The sequence below is a fragment of the Montipora capricornis genome, chromosome 12, assembly GCF_036669925.1.
Source record: "Montipora capricornis isolate CH-2021 chromosome 12, ASM3666992v2, whole genome shotgun sequence".
NCBI lineage: Eukaryota > Metazoa > Cnidaria > Anthozoa > Scleractinia > Acroporidae > Montipora > Montipora capricornis.
Window position 1 is genome coordinate 11,278,845 of NC_090894.1, and position 11,912 is coordinate 11,290,756.

Here is an 11,912-nt window from a genome sequence, read left to right on the forward strand (position 1 = left end):
GATATGAGATGATTATAGCCAACTTGGCGCTACGCGCATCGTTGGCTATCTATCATCTCATATCCAACAAGCGCGAGTGGAATAATTGTTAAGTAGTGTATACTAAACAGTGGATAGCGTTGAACGCGGGCGCTGATTGGCTCGTCAAACTCCGAATATCCTGTGCTATTTACCTCCGAGCAATTAACTCGGGAAAAAATGCGTCCCGATTTGCTTCCGTGACAAGTGAAGAAAACATCCAAATTAATTTTTTGTGCTGTTTAATATCTCACTGTTTTAGTATATACGAAAACAACTATTCACCTCAGAGTCGGTGGCTAGCGGTGGATATATCTACCGCTAGCCACCGACACTGAGGTGAATATATAGTTGTTAATTATTCCTCTGGGTTTAAGTGACCACTACATGGTCGGCTGCGTTCGCAAAATGAACTCGTTAAAGAATTAAAAGTCGCAACTATGCCAGGTACGACAAAGAAACCTTTAACAAGGATCTTCAGAGTGCCTCGTGAGTCACGGTTCTATCAAGTTCTGATGTGAACCTCGCATGGTCCAGTTCAAAAAACGTATTTGTTCAAATCTTTGATCGTCATGTCCCATTGCTAACTAAAAAAGTTTGTGGCAGCCAGAATCCTTGAATGACTTCTGCGATTTCTAACTTAATGTCAACCAGAGACTATTATTAGAAAATCTCGACAATCCACGTAACTTTTGGAAGTCTATGAATAAAATTTTCCCTGATAAATCATCTAATTTGGACTCAATTAATCAATTGAAGTGTGATGGTCAAGCGATCACGGCCTGATAAAGAAAAGCCCGGTTTACACTACAGAAATTTTTTGGCACGGCTCGGGTGAAATTGGCACGGGTTCCAAAAAAAAAAGGTTCGGCTCGGATAAAATTTGCAGTGTAAACAAGCTGTCAGTACCAAATTTCATTCGTGCCGAACCAAAATTCTTACCCGTGCAAGGGTAAAAATGGCACGGATGCTGAGAAAATAGGTACGGTTCTGATAGAAAAAGTAGTGTAAACACTTTAAAGGACCAAATTTGAGCCTTAATTCATATAGGCGAGCGGTTTTTTTGCGTATATTTCAAGATGGCTGCTCATTCTCCACCAAAATCACGCGGACGTTCTTGATTATAATTGAAGTGCGCATGTCTAGAAGAGAACTTACCCGGGCCCAAACATTTTGGCACGGTATTTTTGATACGGTAAAAATGGTGTAGTGTAAACAAAGTTTGCCGATCTCTTTTTAGGCACCCGTGCCAATTTCACACTAGCCGTGCCGAAAATGTTCTGTAGTGTAAACCGGGCTTTTAAAGTATTGGAAATCAATTTTGTAAATACTTACGAATCTCTGATCGATTCAAAAGAAGTTCTGTTGCTTGGCCGATTTGTTCCAAGTCTTCTTCTGATAAGTTTTACATGGCACCAGTCACTAATGGTTTCGTTTGCAAACAGTTACTACAATTAAGGGCAACAAAAGCAACAGGCCTTGATGGTCTCAGGTTGCTAAAAGATAGTGCTGTAACTATCAGCGTCCTTATAACACATATTATCAATTTGTCTATTACGACTCAGTATTTACCTCATGATTGGAAACATGATAAGGTTATTCCACTCTTCAAAGCTGGGGTGAGGGATGACATCGACAATTATCGTCCGATTTCAATTTTGTCTGTGGTGTCAAAGATTCTTGAACGTGCTGTCCAGCAGCAATTGGTGGATCATCTGGAGTCACACAACCTTTTTTCTAGATACCAATGTGGTTTCCGTCGTAAGTATTCGACACAGAGTGCAATTACTTTCCTTACTGACTCCATTACATGGATGCTGGTTAGCTAACAGGTGCCATCTTTGTGGACTTCCGTAAGGCTTTTGACACTATTGATCATAAAATCTTGCTTGATAAATTGCAATTGTTTGGAATTCGTGATAATGAGCATCGTTGGATGTCTGATTCCCTAACTGATCGTACCCAATCAGTTTTCGTAGGAGGTGTCCTGTCCCGGCCTCAACAAGTGGTCTCCGGAGTTCCTCAAGGTTCCATACTGGGCCCTCTGCTATTTTCTTTGAATGCCACAGATGTATTAATGTATGCTGATGATACCGTCATCTCTTACGCAGCCTCAGATGCAAACCAGCAGTTGCAGGTGTTAAATGTCGAGCTCAAGTTTCTCTTAGATTGGTCTACCAAGAGCGATTTGTTTATTCATGCTAAGAAAACTGAATATGTGATCTTTGGAACTGCTATGAAACGCAATCAAATTGACTCTGACAATCTTTGCGGTGTTTATTTAGTAGAAGATCACGTCCTCAATTGTAAGCCTTTCTATAAGTACTTGGGTGTATTATACCTAGACCGCGTCTTTCAAGGAACATGTTACTCGACTGGTTAATAAGGTATCTAGACAGCTTGGTTTGTACGTTAAGTAGGGTCAGAAACAGTCTCACGGTTCACGCAGCTGAAAGAGTCTTTACATTTATGATTCTCCCTAAGTTAGATTATTGCGATTTTGTTTGGAATAATTAAGCTCCTTCTAGATGTAAAACATTAGAACGGTTACAAACAAGAACTGCTGAGTTGCCTTAGTCACGATCAGCTGTTGCGACAATTAAAGGCGCGTTTACACGACAGAGGAAAAATGGTACTGGTCCGATAAAAAGTGGAACGGTTCCATTCACTTTTGTAAAGAAACAGTGAACTTTTATCCGTTCCGCTACAGGACCATAGGGGCCTATGGTTCCGTAGCAGAACGGATAAACGTTCACTGTTTCTTTACAAAAATGAATGGAACCATTCCACTTTTTTATCCGACCCGTGCCATTTTTCCCCTGTCGTGTAAACGCGCCTTAAGTTAGATGTCCCTTAAGGCACGTTCTACGATGCATATTTTAACTTTTGTTTTTAAATGTGTCCATAACAATGCTCCAGATGTGTTTAAAGAATATTTTGTCAAGTCATCACATAATTATTTTCTAGGCGTAATGGTCTTGACCTTTTATTTCCAAATGTTCACACCGAATCTGCTAAGAAAGGGTGCTTTTATTCTGGGGCACAAGCTTTCAATAATTTACCACCAAACCTGAAAGAACTTGAATCTCTATTGAGGATATTATTATTATTATTATTATTATTATTGTTATCTTGTTTTCGCACATTTCGTAGATTTCCAATGGAACTTCAGTACTCCAGGAAGCTTGGTGACAACAAGTCTCCTCAAACTTCTAGTACCTTCCTAAGAATCCTTGCCGTGTTCAGAATAACACTTTTCTGAAGCTCGTCTATCTTGGTCTCTATACCAATATTCTCTAGTCTCCTCTTTAAATCCTTTGGAACTGTTCCAAATGTTCCGATTAAAATAGGAATTACCATTGTTTTCATTTTCCAGAACTTCTTCAATTCTCTTGCTAGATCCTGGTATTTCACTACCTTCTCGACTTCTTTCTCCTCAATACGGCTATCATTTATTTCTCTTTTCAACAACAATCATGTCCGGTCTTCTTGCCTCTATTACGTGATCAGTCTGTATCGTAAAATCCCATAATATTTTACATCTCTCATTCTCTAGTACTGGCTCAGGTACATGTTCATACCACTTTTCATTGACAATGAAACCTTCCTCTTTACAAACTTCCCAATGGACCTTCTTACCCACCGAGTCATGTCTCCTTTTATATTCCTTTTGTGCTAATTCCTCGTGTGAAATTTGCAGGAAACCTAATTACTTTTGACCTCTTTATGTTTTCGATTGTACGGTAAAAATGGCGCGAGAAAAACATTGTGTATCATTTTTGGATGGAAAACCACTTGTCAAAAATACTTTTTTCATATCCTTTCCCACAAAAACCGCTGAAATGGTGAATCTCAAAAAACCGGATTTAGATTTAATCCGAAGTATCCTCCTCGAGTGTGGATACTTTGGATTCATGATCCGTTTTTGGATTTTGCCCAAAAAACGCAAAATCCATTTTTGGATTCAAGAATCCGTTTTCGGATTTTCCATAAAAAACGCACCCCATGTTCCATCCGAAATCGAATGGCACTGCTTTGACATTTGCTTTGGAATAATATTAAAACACCATTCTTTTTAGGTTCGGTCACATCAGTTGCCGTGAAAAGTGCTTTCTCCGGCTTTCTTCTCATAAATAATTGATTAAAAATAGAGTAAATGTTTGTGCCTTTTAAATCGACAGGAAAACACCTTGGCAGTTGTTCCCGTCTGTGCGGCTTGAAAAATCTGAAGATTTTTGTATCGAACTTCTCAATACCAGGTCTCTCTGTTGGTGATTATAACAAAGTAAGCTGTTCGTTTTTCCTTTTATTTACGATATGCTTACACCAACCTCGCGAGTGCACTCAGACGTTAACCGTCAATTGCTTGGTGTCCATATTGAAAATCTCAGACCGATTTATTCCGTGATAACCCGCCAAACTTTGAGTATAAGCCGATTCGTTCAACAAACTTCTGTTGTGGTGAAACATTGAAAAGTTAATTACCGTAATCAGCGCGTCTTCGGGCTACAAAATGAAGAAAGCAGGGAAACCTGCGAAAAGCAATTGTTATTTAATTTATTCAAACCGGATAATGAAAAACCCAGTACTGTTGCGACCGTTTTCAATATAACAGGTGACGAACTCTATCTTTTTGGGCGCGGGCCGAAAAAAACCATAAGCACTACGCATTTACAAAAAAAATACGAAATTCAGCATGCATTACTAAACTTCATTTTGTGAATTTTCGGGATCGTCATGAAACCATTATCAAGCAAAGCGAAGAATGGAATTTTATACGTACACTTATGAAATAACATAATTTTGTCAATGAAATGAATGTATAGCCGAGACGAAAAAAGAGTTGTCATGAAATGATCCAGATAAGTGCGACGGGGATCATTTTAATTAATCTTCTTTCATAATTTTGTCAATGGGGACCTTACTACCCGAACATTTAGGGTAGCAGCTATCTTCATGAAAAACAGTTCAAAAGTCAAGCAATCAAATTTCTTTCAGTTGCAGATTTTTTGAATACTAAATTGTTCTCTTAGATCAGGTAGATTTTAGATTATCAGGCAAAAATGCATTGATGTTTGTTCTTTACGAATGCTAAAAGACAGTTTCTTGTGATCTGTTTGACAACGCTCGCAGTGTGGATGTCTTGTTGTATTTAATATTGCTGATCAACAAAGCTCGCCTATCAAAAATACCATGATACTCTTTCTTTGTCGCTCCAAAATTGTGCGTAAGCATTGTTTTTATTTTCTCTTGGGACTTACAGTCGTCTTTCGATGCGTCTAGTTTCGATGACACCGAAACCGGATACGTTTGTAAACACTTTAGTGTGGACGGGTCCTAAGAAAAAAACGACAGCTGCGGCAACGACAACGCAACGAAACAATTATATCATTGGTGACATTGGTTAAAAGAAGAGGAGTGATGTGCTGCACGTATTTCAGCACATACTTTTGCACCGTTATTCGGCTTAACAACGGCGTGAAATGTTTTGAAGTCTCGACAACCTGGGTGCACAAATCTGAACCATGGGGCTTTTTCACAAGGCGACCATTTTGGTGTCCCGAGGGACTGAAAACGCGGCTCGGCGTAGGAAATGTATTGTCTTTTATCACACATAACATGAGAATTTTATTCCATAAAGCTTATTTGTAGAAATCTGTACACTTTATTTTCACATTTGAAAAAAGCCTATAAAGCCAATCAGAATGGCGTACAGCTCTTTCACGTGTTGAAGTATAACCAATCAACGATAGCGTAAAGGCCTTTCCAAACCACTCGCGCATCTCGTGTAAATCGTACTTTGTCAGACAGTGACTAGATGAGACTTAATCCTATTTACTGATATCTTACTTAGATTAAAAAAAACTTGTGTAAGTGCATTTTTCCGTTCAGCACTTTTAACAAATTGATGTCAGTTTTTCATGCGTCTGTCCTGTTATTGATCATGAATTGCGCCATAACATTGTCAAAGTAGCTGTGGATCCACGAGGCGATAGCCGAGTGGATCCGCAGACTACTTTCACAATGTTATGACGAAATTCATTGTCAATAACAGGACAGACGCATGAAAAACTGACATAAATTTGTTTTTTACAATAACAAAAAGGCAGAGGGGTCAAAATTAAGTCAAAACACGTCGAGAAGAAAGCGAGACAAAAATGCCAGAAACTTCAATCTGACGCGAGCAATATCGCGTCATTATCGCATAAATTATAAATTTATGTGTCTGTCCGCTTATTGACAATAAAAATTAGCCAATGATCGCGCGAGTATTTTTGCAGTCATTGTAAAATATTTCCTTGATATACATGTACTGCGATATTTTCCATTGCTATTAAATTTGCATTTGGTTCTACTGTTAGTGAGTTTTTATTTCTAATTTGCGTTCAGAAAACTATTTCAATGAAGATTCTCGTCTTATGTGTAATAAACAGCTCACGATATAGACAGTGCTTTGTACGGGGCTTTTATTCACGAGTTGTTTGTGTCAAAAACCCGAACGGGCGAGGTACGAGCAAACAACTCGTGAATAAAACCACGTACAAAGCACTTTCTATGTCGTAAACTATATTGACCAGAATGGCCGCCAGGTGACAAAATTTTCTATTTTTACTCTAAAACTACTCGTACCAAATTTATTTTTTAGGATAATTCGCCCACATTGTACGACATGAAAGAGATGAAATTATAACAAATGACTGTGCAAAGATATTTTTTGAGGTGGCGTTTTCGTTGACTTGGCCGTCGCAGATCTGAAAGTCCCTAAGACACTCCATGAGATATCTGGGTCCCTTGCTGTAGTCAAAACTGGCCCAGTAATGAAAGAAATGTAGACACAACAGCAGCTGCACCGCATGCCATTCACGTAAAACGTAGAATAACGTTGTCACGAAATTTCGTGCTGGCAGCCACGTATTAAAAATGACTAAATATTTACAAAGCTGACGATTCGAGGGTTACCCCCTTGTAATATCTGCTCCAGACGAAGGAATGACCAACACTTGAAAAGTCTGCATTTTACTCTGTAAAATTCAGGTTATACTGCCAAATTCTCGTGTTTCAAACAGCCATCGGCGAAGCACCAGATGTTCTTTAAAAAGTAACGCCTTTAGAATTTATATGAAGAACGTGGGAACCCACAACAACAACAACAACCAACTTTATTTTACGAGGGTGAGCACGTAACAGGTAAGGCTGATAAACTTGTGGCCCTCCTACAATTAAATATAAATATATCTAAAACAGTCTAAAAAGGTATAATATAATAATATACAAATAAGTATAGAAAAATTAGTTTATCTTAAAATGTTCAGTGTTCTGGTACCTATCAGTAAAAAAACCAGTTAAGGCTTTACTTAAACTTAAAAGTGATGATCTCGACTTAATATCTCTTAGAAGGGAATTCCAAAATCTCGTGGTTGATACTGAAAAAGAACGCCCTCCCTCTGTTTCCCTCTTAAAACGTGGACAAACTAAATTAAAATCCCCATGTCTGCTTTCCCTACTATGTACATCGGCATTTCTTGTTAATAAACTATTCATATAAGACGGGCTATCCTCAACCAGTCGTCTAAAAACATGCAAACATTTTATGATCTTCGCCTTATCATAAAAGGGAAGCCATCCTAACTTAGTGAACAGCTCAACACTATTGTCTCTAGTGTCTGCATTTAGTATTACACCAGGGGCACCCAACGAGAATATAGTTCAAAACCACTTAAACATAGCATTGTTAAACGTATTTTAGTATTTAAACGGTAGATATAGGCATATTTTTATCCCCTAAAAATTTTTCATCTGTTCGGATTTCCTAGCTGAAAGTCTAGTGATCCGAAAATTATAGGGATCAAAAGTTACCTTTTCGAAATTTCAACCAGAAAAAGGGCTCCCGAAAATTCTAGCTGACCTTTTTAGGGTAAAAATCCGTCAAAATTGGGCAATTATACCATTTTTTAGATGTTCGAAAATCCTAGGACAGGCAGGCAAGCAAGAAATTTTACAACATATGTTCCGAAAATTCTAGATCTCAAATCGTCTTCCGAACAGATATTTTCCGAAAATTGACGTTGGGTGCCCCTGTTACACGGGCTGCACGTTTTTGTAACTTTAACACTTTAGTTAGGCTATCAATAGTGCAAGAGGTCCATATGCTTGAACCATAGAGCATTACTTGCTTGATCATTGAGTTATAGTACAGCATTCTTTGTTCGAGTGGCATGAAACATCTTATTTTCTTTAATACTGCTATACGTTGGGATATCTTTTTGCAAACTTCCTCAATGTGATCGTCAAAATTTAATTTGTCATCAATGATAATCCCCAAAAGCTTTTGAGACGTAACTTGTTCCAACCTTTTCCCATTAATTTTGAGTAACAATTGGTCTTCTTCCATGTTTTTAGCAAGTCTTTTACCAGTAACCATCATGCATTTGGTCCTACTTCCATTAAGGATCATCTTATTTTCATTTGACCATCTCAGAACCTCATCCATATCCCTCTGAAGACTTGTAGATAGAGTGTCAGGTGCATTTCTAACGTCACTTGAGTAGCTCAAGTAGCCCTGCTAGCAGGGCCTTTCTTTTGCTTGCTCGATTTTGGCGTTCTCGAGAAAGGCTCTGCATGAATTGAGTAAGATCTTTATTGAATATGTGCTGCATGTTGCCAGGATACAGTCTCGAACCCAAGCCTAATATGCCAGATCTCGCCGCCATCTTGGTTTTTCATGGTACAGCGGCCTCAATTTTAACCATCGGTTTTGTCACTAAACGGACGCTCGCACTGGAAAAACCGGTTTGACGAGATAAAACAAGATAATGACTAGTCCAGAGACTCGGGCTGCGGCGGCTTCAAAGAGTTGACGCGATTCGGGCAGAGCCTCCTTTTATCCTGCTCAGTAAAGAAAAAGACAAAAGGTTCTGCTCGCAGGGTGGTGGGAACCCTACTAAAAATTTTCAATTTTCTCTTCTTGAAACATACCATTATCAATCCTAATTAGTTGTTACATATTTTACTTGACGACTCACAATAATCGCGAAATGACTTCCATAACGCTAAGTTTCATATCATAACGCCTTGTGCCGGACTTTGACCTAAGCTTTATGAATCTGAATCAAAATTTACTAGCGCCCTGTAATAAAAATACTCTACAATTGTGAGACTTTTAAAATTGCTCTTTGTCGACACAGGAATGAAATTTGCCGTGATATCTCTACTCATCTACTTGGTGTTGAGGTCAGAATTTGCGAGTTCTTGCACAGCAACTTACTCCGTGCAGGGACAAGTTCTTGGAAACCACACCATCAAGACAGAGACCGCAGACGAAGTAGAAGATTGTATCTGGCGTTGCATGGCATATCCCGGATGTAAAAGCAGCAACTTTTATCGCGTGGACAAAAGATGTGAACTGAATGACAAGACGCATGCGTCTCACCCAGAAGACATGAGACGTGAGCTTTATACAAACTACATGATAAACACTCTGCGATCTATACCTTGCAAAACTCAGCTCGATTGTGGTATGGATTTGATATGCACACCGTTCCTGATTTGCGAAGGTATGTCATGCCCAAAAATGAAGTAATGTGAACTTTAAGATAAATAGGACGGAAATGTCGATGAAATGTCACCTTCAAATATAACTTTGCACTATGGTACGTCTTTCGTGAATCACGTGGTACAATGCGGGCGAATCATCCTAAAAGTAAATTGATACGAACGCCGGATTTCAGATTAATATTAAATTGTGGAAGGTTCATTTGTTATGCTCAAATTCTCGTCAAAGCCTCATTTCATGTTGTTGTTATGTAAAGTACCACAAAAATATGAAATAAAATGGGTGCCTCACGTGCAGCACAATTAATTTTCCTCGCTTATTTTGAGGCTCGTTCGCTGCCTGACGACTGACTTGATGGACATTAACCGACAGACCGCGTAATGAGCTGAAGTGGATTAACAATTTGTGAGGCTAATCCATGTGCGTTCGGGGAATTTAATATTTGTGTGGAGTGTTCAGAATCTGATGTACTCTTCGGGAAGGTTAAGGCTATCGGAGTTGTAATCTTAAGAGAATCGAGTCTATGAAGCCTGAGTAAAATACACTGATTCCAGAGAATATTCGTACACCAACTGAACTGAAACAACCATACGGGAAGCCTGAAAGACCATTGTCATAAGAAAGTTGTCGCTTTATTATTCTTTGTATTTTACCAAGAGGTCTAGAGAACAGGAGAGACATGTTAACTTTTAAATACAAAACAACGATTTTCAATGTTGCGGAGCAACATGTTTCGGCAGAAACTCCAGCGTTGCTCAGTGCAAGTGTTACATGAGAGACAAATCTGAATATAAATATCTGACAAATGTTAATGAGTACAAATACAACACAAAAATGTATAAATCGTGCAAATTACAGAGGTAGGCTTGAATAAACAGGTTGAAGTTGTTGATTAAGGAAAGGGTTTTCTCACAGGATGTGAGTTCGAGTTCCAGCCAGCGATTGCTTTCACGTAATTGATCATGCTGACACACGCGGCTTTCCAGCTCAAGGTTCAACCGTGTAGACCTTAAAATTTGTTATCACTCTAACCACAGAATGCCGCAGTCATCCGCTTGGAATGGAAAGTAGGGCAATCCCGGACTCAGCGGTGACGGCTTCTTCAACATGGGGAGCCGCACATGAACCCTGGCAAGCCAGGCTCAACAATGCGGCAAAAAGTCAAAGTACTGGCTCTTGGTCAGCAGGAACATTTGCCGTTGGACAGTGGTTGCAAATTGACCTTGGCAAGGATACAGTAGTGACAAAAATAGCAACACAGGGGAGGCCTAGTTATGCTCATCTTCAGTGGGTATCTTCATACAAAATTCTGTTGAGCTTGGACGGAACAAACTGGAATGCGTATCGAAGCGATGGTTCTGAAAAGGTAAATGTCGTTTGAAAAAGACTGTCCTCGAGACCATTAGTAGAGAAATAAGTAACTTATTCAGGAAAACATTGCTAGAGGAAAGTTTAAAATACAGTACTGAGATAAAAAAAGAGACCACTACGACGGCGGTTTCGCTGTTTTTAGGTCGTAACGGGGTCAAACGAAAAACTAAGAACTGCACATGAGTAGCTCACACTTACAACATTTCTAACATCTCGCGCGCACTTATAGCTATGTAGTGAAGGAGCGGAAAGGGGGTGGATGGGGGGGGGGGGGGGGGGAACTGGTAAGGATATAGTCATATCACCTTTGGCAGAACAATGATTCCCACCTTCGTATTTGCCGGCTTGGCCAAATTTCCGTTTCGCCGTATGGTTTTCGCATTGCCTGTGCATGGGCGGCAATTTCTTAACCGCATGAGAAAAAGATGTCCAAAGTTTTCAAATTTCAATCCATTGTTTATCGTTAACAATTTAACTGTGGATGACAAAAAATACTCTCACTTTGTTTAGAAGGTTAAGTGATCACAAGACGTTTATACTATTCCTTAATTTTTTTTTTCGGGAATTGGAAAGAATGAGTGAATGACAAAGCAAGCTCGCCGATAAAACTTGTTGTTTCATCTTTACAGCTCGACCACGCATATATAGTGGTTTGCTGTGACGTCAGAATCTACCAAAAGACAGACATATTTAAGCAATAGAGGACGTTTTTCGTGTTTCCATAGCCTCATCTAAACACGAGGGGAAGTTGGGAGAATTCGAGACAGTAATGCATACCCAAGACGCAGTCGAGGGTCCAAGACGCAGTCGAGGGTTTGCATAACCGTCGAGAATTCTCCCAACTGCCCCGAGTGTTTAGATGAGGTTATAGAAACCAGAAAAAAGTCCTGTATTGCTTTTATATATGATTTCTCAAAGGTAAGTCGACAAATGAAGGAAAATGCTGGGGTTTTTTCTTCTAGATTGAAAC

The 11,912-nt window shown here is 39.2% G+C and overlaps 1 protein-coding gene across 1 annotated transcript in view; it reads left to right on the forward strand.

Annotated features, from left to right (window-relative positions):
• The first annotated feature begins 4,186 nt into the window (after nucleotides 1-4,186).
• Nucleotides 4,187-11,912, forward strand: part of LOC138027672 (lactadherin-like) — an 8,446-nt gene continuing 720 nt past the window's right edge. Inside the window, exons 1-3 of the mRNA XM_068875235.1 lie at nucleotides 4,187-4,303; nucleotides 9,204-9,572; nucleotides 10,609-10,937. Of these exons, the coding sequence (XP_068731336.1) occupies nucleotides 9,206-9,572; nucleotides 10,609-10,937 (696 nt within the window). The 5' untranslated portion in view covers nucleotides 4,187-4,303; nucleotides 9,204-9,205. The remainder of the gene's footprint in view (nucleotides 4,304-9,203; nucleotides 9,573-10,608; nucleotides 10,938-11,912) is intronic.